This window comes from Vanessa atalanta, chromosome 18, assembly GCF_905147765.1.
Source record: "Vanessa atalanta chromosome 18, ilVanAtal1.2, whole genome shotgun sequence".
In the NCBI taxonomy this organism is placed as follows: Eukaryota; Metazoa; Arthropoda; class Insecta; order Lepidoptera; family Nymphalidae; genus Vanessa; species Vanessa atalanta.
In genome coordinates this window covers 6,741,617-6,756,381 of record NC_061888.1, presented here as the reverse complement: position 1 = coordinate 6,756,381, position 14,765 = coordinate 6,741,617, and the positions used below count along the sequence as shown (strand labels likewise).

General features: G+C 32.3%; 1 protein-coding gene across 1 annotated transcript; it reads right to left on the bottom strand.

Moving 5' to 3' along the window:
* Positions 1–2,949: 2,949 nt before the first annotated feature.
* Positions 2,950–14,765, bottom strand: LOC125070853 (dihydroxyacetone phosphate acyltransferase). Its single transcript, XM_047680844.1, has 11 exons — positions 14,464–14,765; positions 14,207–14,383; positions 13,919–14,048; positions 11,632–11,835; positions 11,276–11,427; positions 10,617–11,109; positions 8,454–8,591; positions 8,057–8,136; positions 4,986–5,138; positions 4,324–4,472; positions 2,950–3,946 (listed from the first exon to the last, which is right to left on the bottom strand). The coding sequence occupies exons 1-11, from the start codon at positions 14,644–14,646 to the stop codon at positions 3,796–3,798; spliced, it is 2,010 nt and encodes a 669-aa protein (XP_047536800.1). The 5' UTR covers positions 14,647–14,765; the 3' UTR covers positions 2,950–3,795.

Sequence of the window (14,765 nt, the reverse complement as noted above, 5' to 3'; positions counted from 1 at the left end):
GAAGTGACGATTTATTAAAATTAAGAGCGCTTATTCCAATTGCCTTTTCTCAGTTTCTGTAATTTTATAAGCATATGTGCGAGTAATTGCGTATGTGTGCATAATTACAACTACCTTAGTCAATTCAATCGATATAAAGTATGATCATTCAGAAAGCATCAGAAAAATATTTTTTTTTTTTTTATAGTTGAATAAGTTTACTAAAAGTTAAAATAAATACTCAATCAAAATCGATCAAAACGTCTTAGCTACGCTATACGTATATTTTACGTACTTATAGCCTATTCCAATGGAAGCAGGAAGAAAGATAAACTTTAGATTTGCGTATTTCATGTGATTTGCTAATAACTCAGCTATGTTGTACACTACTAAGAGTTTATGATTAATATTGCAGTTAACTACTTATGTCCACTTTAATTTTACTTCCAAAATTCCGATAACAGTTCCGTCGTCGTTCAATACGTTTTTTCGCAAATCCATTGTAAATATTATAGATTAATCAACCTCTCGACCAATGATATCGCGTCAATTTGCTGTCTGATGTTATTTATTTGTTTTATTTTTCCTGTTATGGTTGGAATAGAGTGTAGTACTTAGTAGCAGGGTTTGAAAAAAATCGATTTTTATAATAAATATCAAAAATCCGATTGTTTTATATACATCCGATATATGTATATCTGATATATATCCAGGCTTAATTGTGGTATTTTACAAATAATACAAGTGCAGAAATACCACAATTTTTATTAAAAAAAAATAAGAAAGGAATTAGTGTCTATCTATTTGAGAAATATATTTTTAATGAACACTTAAAAAACAAGTACCTTTTATTATTATGTCTTCATTTGTTTGTGAGATAATTCAACTAATTTTGTTTTAATATTAATTTGTTATCGACTAATCATAAAAAGTAATCATTCAGAGTCAGGCCTTAAGCATAGATCTGTGAGTGTTGTTGAGAAGATAGGAAAAAATCAATTGATATATATCCGCGAACCCTGCTTAGTAGTATTCTAAGGAAGGCAACAAAAAATTGTCAATTATCAGTATTGTTTTAAAGATTCTTTTAAAAGAGACTAAAATTTTGTGAAGCCTAATAAGCTATCAGTCCAAAGTTACCATCATGGAACTAGTGTCCATTGCACAAGTATTCGATTCAAGGAAGTAATACCTAGTAACAGATACAGCCCTCAAGGTCAGATTGTTTGCCGAAGGATTCTTAATAGCTTACATATATATATATGTATATATGCGCTGAAGTTTAATTAAACTGTATTTACCAGAGCAAAAAGATGACAGAATATCATTGTAATACAAGAAACTCATATAGAAGCCACTTTCTTATCGAATTTATAATGAATAATTTAAAATTAGAATATTTGCTGCAAAAAGAACTTAAAGTTCGACGAGGCTGGTTTTGAAGGGATTAAAAAAAATATAAACCTACAAGTTTTTGTTATTTATTACGTATCTACGTATTTTAGCAATGTTACGAACTGTTAACGGCTGGAAATGCTGGAATAAGGCCATTCATTTATTACATAAGACTATTTTTGTTTTATTAAAACGAAGTAACATATAAAAAACAATTAACAGTAATAAAAATAAAGACACATGAAATTATTCAAATACTTTATTCAAAGCTTCCATTACAAACATATTAACAATGAAAATATTTAACCGTCATTAATTCTAAAAACCGATAAATTATAAAAATTCTAATGACTACAATAATGAATTATCACAGCTACTCTATACAATTAAAAAAGCTAACTATCACGTTTTCATGTATTATCTATGACGCGCAACCATGGTCCATTAAAAATATTTTTTTTTATCTTTCGTTGCGAAAAACAAAATAAATAAAATTGTGTTTGTACTATTATAAAAAAAGAAACTTAATTAATTGACATTCGAAATAAAAAAAAATTGTCTATTAATACTATATAATATATTTAATTAATAAATAAAAATACTTTTATAATAACATTGTTAATGGCAAATAATACGGCAGTAGTCTTGTGGAATAATTTAAGAACATAAAGAAAAAACAAAATTCAAACGATTCGCTACACAAGTAAAATAATATTACCAAATTTAATTTAAATAGCGTAAAAAATATTTGTTTTTTTTTTTTCCCCTCGTTCGTATAGTTATGAACTGTATACTATTTAATATATTAGTAACATAATGTAATAATTAAAAAAAAAACGACTCATACAATTTATTACTTCATTGTTCATATACTTCGACAACCGTTTCACAATAAATTCATATACCAAATAAAATACGGTTGACATTTAAGTTTAAACTATGATGTGGAATTAAAAACAGTAAATTTCAAATATTCAAATTAAAACAAATTTACTTTAATCTATACTGAATTTTAAATTATAAAAACGATTTATATCATGTCTGTTACAAAAAAAGCTTCCGGTTCGGAATGTAGATAAATTAAAACTACAACAATTAATAAAATTACACAGCATATCGATATATGATTTTACGAATCAAATAACACAGATTATTTTTAAATAACTGCAAACTAAATGTAAAAATAATACTATGGTAACAATAATCATTTAATTAAACCCAGGTACAAAAAATCTTTACCTTTACCAACTCTACGAAGTAACTCTAGAAAAGTCTAGCTTTCCAAAATATGCATAATAATAATAAGTACCCGTCTCGATCGTCTTAATCTAGGGCGTGGCCGTGGAAGGCGACGAATACCACAACGTGAGAACACGCACACGCACGTTGAAGAATAAGCTTTTCATTTATATTCTACCGCCAAACACCATTACTCAGTATTGTTGTGTTCCGATTTGAATGGGAAGTGAGCCAGTGTAACCACAGGTACAAGGGACATAACATCTTAGTTCCCAAGGTTGTTGGCGCATTGGCGATATAAGGATTTTTTAATGGTTAATATTTCTTACAGCGCCAGTGTCTATCGGCGGTGGTAACCACTTACCATCAGGTGGCCCATATACTCGTCCGCCAACTTATACCATAAAAAATTATATTATCTCCTTAAAAATAAAGTAGTCCTGACGAAATATCGATCCCGCCGACCAACCTCAATGACTAGCGAAATGAATGCTCAGGTTGCCTATATTATTTCGGAGCTTTATGTCGCTCCCGAGGCACAGGATCAAAGTCAATCATATTCATAGGCTCGTAAAACCACTTTTGAATCGTCACGTCACTTATATCGAATTAAACGTAAAGCTACCACCGGTTCAGAAAGTAGATTGTACCCAGAAAAACTGTCAAGAAAGTCAGTAGTTAAGACTTTTGCGTCATTTTAATTACACAGTTTATGTCAATCTCTTGTCTATGCAACGATTGTCACTGTTTCTTTTTGTATTGTACCATTCGTGTATATTTTTGTATTGTACCATTTCCCACTTACAGTTAGTCGCCCGACCATATTTGTGTATTTGGTTATGTATTTAATTGTTGTAACAATATCACAGCGGGAATGTCATCTTTAAATACAATACATTTGTTTCTATTTTGTACAACTTTGCCTCTAGGCAATTGGGGTATTTTATCCATAATGGCTTCAAGATAGTTGCCTAATCCAGCCCTGCCGTAGTGTCCACGTTAAACATATGTTTTAGATATTACGAATTTGAACTTATGTGACGAGTTACCCAATAGTTATATTCTAAAAAATACTTTTTATAAAATGCAAAGATAAAAATTGGAAATAACCGCTTGTAACCGAATTCATCAGGTTGGTGAGTAGTTATTCGTAAATATTTTTTGTTTTAAGGCGAGTTTTTTCTACAATTTAGCTTTGACGTCATCTTGATTAAATATAACCGAATTATTGTTACCAAAATCAACATCATTTCTTGGTAATATTGATGATATCAAAAGACGACATTCCTCGAGTTTTATTGGCACCGTATCATAGGTAACTTGTTGCTGTTTGCTGAAACAAAAAATTTATCCTATTTAAAAAAAAAATAAGACATTACTTAACAATCTAAGTTTATTACCAGTATTATTTATTAATATCAATAGCCTATGTGACTTCATTCAACTCCATTATACCACTAACGGTAAGCGGGCCCAGGGCAACTTCAAAACCAATAGATTGTCGATTTTGTTTATGGCAAAGGCCGAATTTAATTGGAATCCACTCTGTGTAGCCTTAGTTTAAGCTCTACTGCATTTAATATTATAAATATATAATACAAATTTAATGCGGCCAATACCACACTATTAATACTTATTAATATATAATTGTTTTTAATTAATTTCATGTGAATTAGTGATAATTAAAATATGTAAAAATATATAATTTACCTCCTTTGTTTGACGAGAGCTCCGTAATGGGTCAGTCCTTGCAAACAGTTGTTGGCCGCCTCGAGGCTTAGACAGTAGGGGTGGTACCGACCATTCTCCACGCGTTCCTGGACTAACTTCAAGACCCGTTTGTGCTCACATCTTTTACACTGAAATATTTGGTAATATTGAAATATTTCTGACAATTAACATAAGAAGCATTGTTTTTTTACATATTTTCGAAAGCAAATTAGTAAATCTTTGGTATGTGCTTTACTCCTGCGATTGAATTATAAAGTTTTATTAACGAATTACTGACTGCCTCGTTGGTCTAGTGGCTAAATATAAGGCGAAGGCAGATCCCGAAGTACTGGGTTCACACCCTAGGTTCCAACCACGATAAAATATTAATGGGTTTTTATATAGAAAAATTCTCAGTAATATCCCGTGGGCTGGAAGTTTTGAGTGTATACACTGCTGATCCTCAGAAAGCACTTTAAGCCGTTGTTCCTGCCCCTGAACTCTTTCTGGTCGTGTCCGATTTGTCATCCCATCGGATTATGAGAGAGAGGCAATGGAGAGTGCACCTGTGTTTGCGCGCACATTTGTGCACTATAATCGATCAGGACGACATCAATCATCAATTACTAACGAAAAAAATAAATAAAAGAAGCTTTATTCACCTGCGCCATGACTTCCGCACAAGTAAGCAACGTGCGCAGCGCGGGTGTGACGGCGACGCGCAGCAGCGTGTGCAGCGCGTGGGCGCTCCCAGGAGTGTACGTGGGTGACGTCACGTCGTTACGCACGCAGTATTGTAGCGCAGCATTGAACGTCTGCCCAACGAGTATTTTAGCTTACTACTACAATATAGTTAAAAAATACGAATTTATTTTAAAATCGGAGAAAACATTTTATACATGTCTGTTGAGAAATTGTAATAATATTATTTAATTTTAGATTATTTAATTTATTTAAAAAACTGTGGGTCAGTTACACGAGGGTAATTTAACCAATCACCTTCCACTTAACACACAAGGGGTATGAGGAGACACTGTATCACGTTTTTGCTATATAAAGTAGTTTGTATCTTCCTTAACCTGTTTATTGAAGTTTGTATCTTGTATATCTTCTTATGTATTTATTTATTAGTAACAATTTTGAGTTTGATTATATAAAGGTGTGATATAGAGTTTTAGTACAGGCGTTGGATACAAAACAGAGTTACAAATATACTAAATAACACTACGAGATCCAAAAAAAGAGAAACGAAGGTAAATGCGCTATAATCGAGTTATTAATTTTGCTTAAATTATTTAAGGAAATTCTAAGTAGTATTATGTAGTTTATAACTTTACAAAATATATCATGAGAATTTTAAATCAAATTTTACAACATTGGAGAATTGTAGCTCGACAGAAGCACCTGAAGTGGTATTTTTGTGAAACAAAACTTAAAAATACTGAAACTGTCTCCATTAGGCATGATATTTTATATTTGTCTATAAGAATTTTTGATGTCCTGTGTGATTATTACAAGATTAAAGGCTATACAATAAATTTAAATAATCTTATTGACAATAGGATTACATCAACGCCCCCGATTTATAACATAATCATAGATAGGAAAAAGGCGCGGAAATTAAGAAAGATGAATAGTAATATAAAGTAAAGAGTATCCAAAAATATTTAAATATTAATAATAATAATTATATATTTAGACTAAAATTAGTAAAAATAAGCCGTAGTTTGTAAATGTAGATTTTAAAGGTTTAAAATAGTTGTTACTAGCATCATACTACTTCGTAAGCCGGTAGAATTTATTTAGTAGACGTCTAATGCTTTTGTAACAAGGCGCCATTACATATTTATTTTGACATAATCACAACCTATGATTATTAAAACAAACACTTTCCTTACATTCGATGGCAAACTTGACCCTTATGATAAGCCATTTTGTATTTCGTGTTCTAATAAAACTACGACGAGTTCAATAAGCCAATCAACGTAATCAAGTATTAAGCTTAAGTCTATTGAATGAATGCAAATTCGAGCTCGTACCAATATTTTACGTATAAGGAATCATAAAATCATTTAAGCTGATTCGCCATAACAGATCATAACCAATATTTGTTTGATATAATATTTGACATCTATGTTCTGTCACTGATTCTTATAATAAATTTAATTAAAGTAAAAAAAAAGTGAAGATTTACAATTTCTTCGCAATCCTGGGTGTATTCTATAAAAGTGGTTCTATAAAGACCTTCTTGTATACCTTTTTGATCGTTCAATCACCTATCGCACGCCTTTGTATGCTTTACAAACTCTCCATGCCTCTATCGTATTGGCTGGGCTCTTTTTTTTGGACATATAGAAGCGATACAGACTTCTGTATCGCTACCATAGCACTTACGAAGGCAGGTTAAGACGTTACTTATACTTTTTTACGCTATCGTAGCGCTTCTTTGCTAGAGGTGTACAAAACCACACGCAGGTAAAATCGCGAGGGAAATAGTCGATAAAGTCGATTCTTTGAAGTAAACTTTAGTAAAGAACGCGAAATATAAAAAATTACAACAAAAAATACAAGAGAATCTTAATTATTTTAATGTGCTATTTGTATTATTCATGTACAATAAAAAAAACATGGTTATTTTTATTGTTTTATTAAATTATTTGACCAATGGCTTTAAAATATAAAATAATCTTGAATGCTTTATTCTTAATTAAATACGTAATGTATTTAATTAAGAGTATCGATGATTATTACAATGCGGTGACTGCTGATAACATCATGTAAATGTTGACGATGTTGAAGGTTTGATTTCAACAGCTAGAGCGCAATATACATGAGTATAAAGTTCGGTTTAACTTGTATCGTGTTGTTTTCAACGACTTAATGAAAACAATTGACAATTATTTAATAGTAAGGAAATACTAATTTACATTGTCACAAAAATAACACCTACCTACATATATAATATGCAAAAACACAAACTCGTACATATTTAATGATACATTATTTTAACTTTAACTGTATTTTGAAATTTAACAAGTATGACGAGTATGAGTGTTATGTTTATTGTTTCCGTAAAGTTTAAGTAAAAAATTAACGATCAAGTATTATCTTCGCGACATCACAAAAGTGGAAGTAGGAGGCGCGGAAGCCGGGCGGTCCCAACCGGGTGAACGCACTATAAGACACTAATTGTCGCCCGCGGCTTCGCTCGCCTCTTAGTCGTTGATCATCAGGGTTTAGGTTTAAAAAAGTTGCTTATGTCTTTTCTTGGGGTTCAAGCTTACTACATACTATTTTTTTTCAAATTCGGTACAGTGGTTTGGCCACGACCGATTAACAAACAGACCGACAGACAGAGTTTCTTTTGCATTTATAATTTTAGCATCACTCTATCACAATATAATAAATATTAAATTCCAAAATGGTTGAGGCCAGACCGGCAGGTAAGCGAATAATTTCGCGTTCGCGTGAACTTGCCCTTATTATGTCAATGCACCATTAGCGGTCTTATCGATGTATAAGATTTTACGCCTTAAGCCTGTAATTAAACTAGTTCTCATTCTACTTCAAACCGAAATCAAGCTAAGTGGGCCAGACGAGTTTGTACAAACATTAAATAAAGACTTAAATATGGTCTTCGTAAGAATGCCTTTATATCATATACCTATGATAATATACACAATCTTTGATAACGTGACAAATTTAAACAGACATAAATCAAAAGTATACTTACAACTTCTTCAGTCTTCTCCAAATGGAAGAATTCGTGTATAAGCAATTTCCTAAGTCTATAGTAGTCCGCAGATAGTTCTTCTACAAAACAAAAAAAACAATTGTAACAAAAAACATACTTAATAAGAAATAAACATTAAAGCATGTCTCCACACCGATTAGTGGTTCTGTATGACCCAATCCCTTATAAGAGGAGTTACTTATTCCCCGATCCATTCTAAATCCGCAACTATATTTTCCGTCACCGCTGAGCACTAAACGTATCACGAGTATAAAACAAAATTAAGCATATGAAAAATCAATGATAAATCCGCATTTAAACCATGGATGTTAGTCATGGAATGAATATGCACATGAAAAGTCTTAACTACAAGGGTTATCTATTACATAATTCGTACCTTTATTCGTGACCCCTCTCGTGGTTATAAGGTATATGAAGGCGGGCGGCACCAGGTAATGTAGGACGGGGTTTACATACAGCTGTAATTGTATTATCGGTATCGCATTCACAATGGTTTCTGCCTTTAAAATGTGACCTATGGATAAGTAATAAGTGTTAAATTTCTTACAAGCATTTAAATATATTAAATATGGAATTCCCATGTTATGTATAACAACCGTGGACCAGTTGTGACGTAGTAGTAACGTTTAACGCGGACGAAACCACGCTGTGCGACTAGTAACAAAGTAAACTAATCAGATTTCTCATTATAGCTGCATTAAAGCTAAAAAAGTATATAAATATTGTGATACCGAGGGTCACAAACGTCTATGGTAAACTAAAGAATGATAACTGTTTTGTTTTGACTGAATCTATATTAAAATTATGGCAGTAAAATGTGTCTCAACGAAGAGAAACACAAAAAGGAGCGAGCCTTACAATAGTAGCATTTGATGTGTAAAATCTGTCGTCTCACCTTGATAATAAGCAATCTATGTTAATAATTTCGTGCGATACGATAGAGCCGATCGAAGTCTATCCACAATTATACATCGGTAAAAATTATAATTTATTAATCGACAACATATATCCGCAAAAATCGTATAATCAAGATATTTCCATCTTAAATCCATAAAATTCAATGACATAAAAATCAACAGGCGGCCATGTTTGATGTTTCCGGGTGCATTTAGAAAGCTATGTAAAGAATGATCATTGTTAGTTTTAACCTAAATAGATAATATGGATGTTTGATAAACACAAAGTTTATAAAAATATATTTGAAAAGTAAATTATAAACCGTATTTGTTTCGTTTTATTTATTTCACCCGAGCGAAGTCGGGCTTTCATCTAGTTTACATATTCTCGGCAAATGTGTTGGCGCCAACTGATGTGAAACTATAGCACCGCGCACGCTTATTGGTCAATACAAATAACGCGCGTTTCCATGGCTTCTAGTTACATACTTCCGTCCCATTTCATTAAATTTTTCTCACGTAGTAGAAAGCAGTAGTAGCGAGAGGAAAGATGTGTTCATTCAAACACTCGACAAGTTTAGAATTACTATTTACTACTGAAAGAATTAGGGTTGTCTAACTCAGTTCAGTAAGAAGGAAATCCTTAAGAAGATGAAATTCTTAATGACCTGAGCCCAAATCCTTTCCAAGGAAAGTTTATAATTAGCACTCAAATATTTCTTAAAAATAAATTATTATAAAAGTTACGCCTTTAATTTTTATAACAATCACAAAATTTAGGTTCCATTTAAATACACGCTATCTTTATTATAATTTGCATAAAAAAAAATAATTAGTACATTTTGTAAAACTTGATTTCTTATATAATTCGTAATTCAATTTACTTTATATAAATTATTTAAAATCCCATTCTCAGGGCCACAGAAGCATTCCGGAATAGAATAATTCATGAATACTTATCATATAATGTGTTTCGTGTTTTATAATATATATTAAGTGTATTTAATTTATATTTTAGCCCACTAGACTAATTAGGCATATATCATTGGTTTAAATCACGAGTCGGGTAAATAAATAAGCTATCGGACATAGCAGCTATAGCTCAATAGCCTGGCAGAGGGCAGTGTTGGCAATTCTGTGCCTCGGAAAGCTCATAAAACATGTGAACCTTCGCCTTTACTCTTTGATTTCTCATCCCATCGAATTATGAGATTACACTTATGTTTGCGGACATACTTGCTTACGATTATAAGACACGTAGGGTACAGGAGACTATAGTCGACCGACATGGCTGAAGTCAGTCAGGAAGACATCATATTTTGTCCGATTAATATAAAGAAAACATTGTTGTCGTATTTTTTAGATAAGAAATTTAAAATATTTGAAATCACTTGATAATTAGATATTTGTAAAAATCTGACCAAATGTTTGTTATCGAAACGATTAGATACCACAGTGATATTATTTAATTTGATAATTGACAAAAAAAATATTAACGCTTGAACTGAACTATTTTTTTTAGGACAGTCACTTTTTATTTATCTAATCATTTCATTTAAAGTATTCAGATTTTACACAGATATATTTAGTTTACTGATATAATCCCCTGTCATAATAAAATTTAGACGAAGTGTAGACATTACCTTTCATTTTCTTCTGAACATCGGAATTGATATTCACGAGAGCACTAGATACGAGTCTTAATCTATTTTTTCCGTCCACTCTCATCAAATTCTTGTGCACCACCAATATTCTTTCGACGCTACTTTTAACATTGTTTTCAAATACTGATGCACCGAGGGCTCTAAGAACCTGGATCAACCATTCAATTTTCTCCAAAACCTGATCTAAAATCAACGCCTCGTTCTTGGTCAAACTTTCCATCAAAACGATCGATAGTAAATTGGATATCGTCACCACTGTGCAATTCTGTTGCATTGTCACCATGTGATTGGCGATGTCTTGTACACTCTTAAACTGATCCGCAGTTAGTTGTTGCAAATCTAAAGGTTTCAACATTTCTGCAGAAAGTGGCAACTGATGGCCGACATATTCTCTTACAGATACTGGATCGCCGAGATTTATGTAAATATTGCCATAGTGATCGTTTAACTTATGTAGAGACTTAAGGAGACCCTGCAACAAATTGAAAACGATAACTTTATTACAGCTATATGGAAATGCGTGTTTATAGTGGCTATTTATTTTATTTCCAAAAACTAACGTATGATAATACTGCCGTTCTGAATCAAAAATCTCATCTTTAGAACAAAAAATGCAGATAAACATAGTGACTACAAACCCCTGTAGTCTCCTTTGGTTTTGGAACACCCAGGTGCTCGTACGCGAACAGTCCTTGCTCCATGAGACGGTCGTAGCTTATATTCACAGGCACCACTGTGATGTCAGTCACTTCGCTTGCGAAGTATGGCAGGAGGGTCATTGACAGCATGCCTGTTTATAACGAAAAATTAGCCCCCCTTGAACAAAACTTTTAAAGGGGTACCCCAGACGGATTTTTGCTAATAATTCCGATATAATCCTTTATATTATATTAGTACTTACATGAGTGAAAGGTGACTTTATTACAGTTTAGCATAAGTTTCAAAAGCATTTAAGCATTGCTGCCTTGTATATTCAGGTGCAAGTACTGCTCACCATATTTGGGAGGTAGGTTCTTATTACTCCTACTCCTGGTTCCCTCAAGGAAGAACTCTACGGGCGCGCTGTACTTGGCGACCAGAGTGCGCACGTAGTGGCGAAGCGTGGCCGAGTACAACGGCGCACCCACAAGAGTGCGGCGGATGTAAAACCCGCCGGTCTCACGCATTTTTTGACCGACCACGGCCATAGAATAGAAATCTATTTGAATAACATGAATACGGATAATTAATGTGACATGTGGTGGTTTGACGATAAGGGACCATCGTCGTTCTTAGACACTGTCATAGTAAGAAATACGAATTATTTATGGTTGGAGCCTACTCCACCCCGCTGCTCCAATGCGGTTTGGTGGATTAACATGTGTCTAATTTCATTGAAATAAGACACATGCAAGTTTCCTCACTATGTTTTCCTTCACCGCCGAGAACGAGATGAATTATAAACACAAATTAAGAACATGAAAATTCAGTAGTACTTGCCTGGGTTTGAACCCAATTAATTTAGCAATTATTGGTTATTATGCACACGTTCTAGCCACTGGGCCATCTCGGTTCAACACAGGATTAAGAGAGATGAATGACTTGCGCAAATTCCTACTATTCCTATACTTGCTTACTTGCATTTTACACCATTCGTGCCGACGTCATAAAATTATTTTTTCCCGTTATTTAAATGCCTATATCCTTATCGAGATATCATTCTGCATCTATGTTCAATGTCAATACGATCAGTTTAGTAGTTTTATCATGATGAGATAAAATATACACAGAGCTATTTTCACATAATATAATATAATTTGAGCCTGAAGACTGCTACGACGATATAATGTTAAGATATATGCGCCATCAACATTGGGAGCTAAGATGTTATGACCCTTGTGCCTGTATGCCTGTTGGAATACAACAATACTAAGTATTGCTGTTTGGCGGTAGAATATCTGATGAGTGGATGGTACCTACCCAGACCCAATCAAAAAATTATGGACGCACACTAAGAAAGATTATCTAAACCCTAAACATATAACAGTCATACACTTTCTTAGTCTTTTAATTAAGCTTGTAAATTAATTTCATACGATGAAATATTATCAAATATTTTATTTCATCTAACATGCGAGACAAACATGTAATACTAATAGAAATAAATGTATATATTTACACAAAGGTATTCTAAGATGAAGCACAGTAATTATTTGCTTGTATAGGTATCATTGTAAGCAAACATTCTCAATGTTATTTATACAAATAACGTAAACATGGCCGATGGTTGTATAACGGACATGTGTACGTAAAAATACATGTTTCAGATAATTATATTAATTCTCTGCTTTATTATTCTCGCTCCTTTTTTACCCGTTGGTCTAATGGCTAACTAAAAAGTTGCAGAGACCAATAAGCTTGGTTCAATATTGTTTGAGAAAAGTAACTCATTTAATTTTTTTATCAAGGAATTCTCAAATAGATATCCACGAGAATGATTTACGGAATTGACACTTGCAAACCTAATTGATTTCCTACTATTTTGCCTCGTAAAATATGTGAAGCCAAGATTTCGATCGCATATAAAAATAACGAACATAATACATGTAAAAGTGTATCACACTGTTTATTTACAATTTTTAATTAAGGTATCTAACTGTTGTATTGTGTTCTATTGCAGCTATGATCTTTATTGTGCTATAAAATATAAATAATAGAGTATATACAATTTCTTCCAAAATCTATGACTCAAATTAATCTTATATAATAATAACTTGAACAACAGATATTTGTACAAATTCTTACACCTCCGTTATAATGTTCACAGGTAAGGTTGCCAGGTCACCAAACGTAATAGCCGGACAGACCAGCTAGTTTGGCCGGACATTTGGGTAAAAAGACCGGACATGTATTAAATGATATGGTAACAAATTGTATGTAAAATCAAGCTTTTCTGTTTATTTCCATAAATCTTGTTAATTTCTAATGAAATATAAATAAAATCGAATGTATCTCGTTTGCCAAATGAAAAAAATAAAATGTATAAAGACTAGCAAAATCCGGACAAGCAGGAAACCATTTATATTGGCAGGACACGCAATCAGGAAAAGCTTAACTATGTCCAGCTTTATCTGGATGCCTGACAACCCTATTCACAGATATATTAATATATCTATGAAAATTATTACTGTAATATGTATACCTTTTTTCTAGTCATGAACTGATAATCTTAAACTAAGTTAATATACTAATTTCATCAATCAATCAACAAATACATTACGCATTATACATATGTTACATACCCATTCCTGCAGCAACAGCAGGTAGATCAATGTCATAATGGTAACAAAGGTACGTCATTAGACAAAAATCAGCATAGCTCCGGTGTGTCGGCAAGAACAACACAGGATTCTTCCCCATCGACGATTTTAACTTGAATATAAAACAAATGTCATACAAAGTTTTACAATAGCACATTTAATATAAATTTAAATCACAATTAAATGATAATTGATTTAATAAATGTATTGAATCTTTACCATAAAATTAATGAAATAATTTCTGAATATTATAAATAACAAATGTTATACCTTTAAAACCGAAGATTCATTCACAAATACTTCTATCTTCATCATAAAACATATCTTGAGGAACACAATTCCCATCCAACGAATTACATGTAATTTCTTATCCATTGCAATTTCTTCTAAGTAATCCAATACCTCTTTTCTAAGTTGTTCTTTTGGAATGCCATTTCTAATACTTTCCTGAGTAATAACCATGTAATTAAATAAGAATTACAGATATAGTAATCAACGACACTCATTAATGATTACTTAATATTTACCTTTTCTATAAAAGCATCGATGTACACAGAATCGGCGACAACTTTTTTGAGTTCTTGCGGGAAATAGTATTTATCAAGGGTTAAGGTTTTTGTGGGCTCCCATGATCGTGTCATAAATTTAAATATTCCGAATTGAGAGTTCCTCGGTTCCAATATATTAACAAATTTCACAATTTCATTCATCTCTTAACAAATTCTGATATTTTATCACAAATCTAATAAGCTTTAGACATTTATGTACTGAAATAACATAAATACATTATATAATAATTGGTTTATTTTTATATATGTTACTGTAATTT

What these genes read in the sequence shown, in the direction of transcription:
- LOC125070853 (XM_047680844.1), bottom strand. Translation starts at nt 14,646, where the DNA reads ATGAATGAAATTGTGAAATTTGTTAATATATTGGAACCGAGGAACTCT. An exon ending in GAGAGGGGTCACGAATAAAG is followed by an intron (nt 8,137 to 8,453) that starts GTACGAATTATG and finishes TTTGTTTTGTAG; the next exon opens with AAGAACTATCTGCGGACTAC. An exon ending in GCTCTCGTCAAACAAAGGAG is followed by an intron (nt 3,947 to 4,323) that starts GTAAATTATATA and finishes TTTTTGTTTCAG; the next exon opens with CAAACAGCAACAAGTTACCT.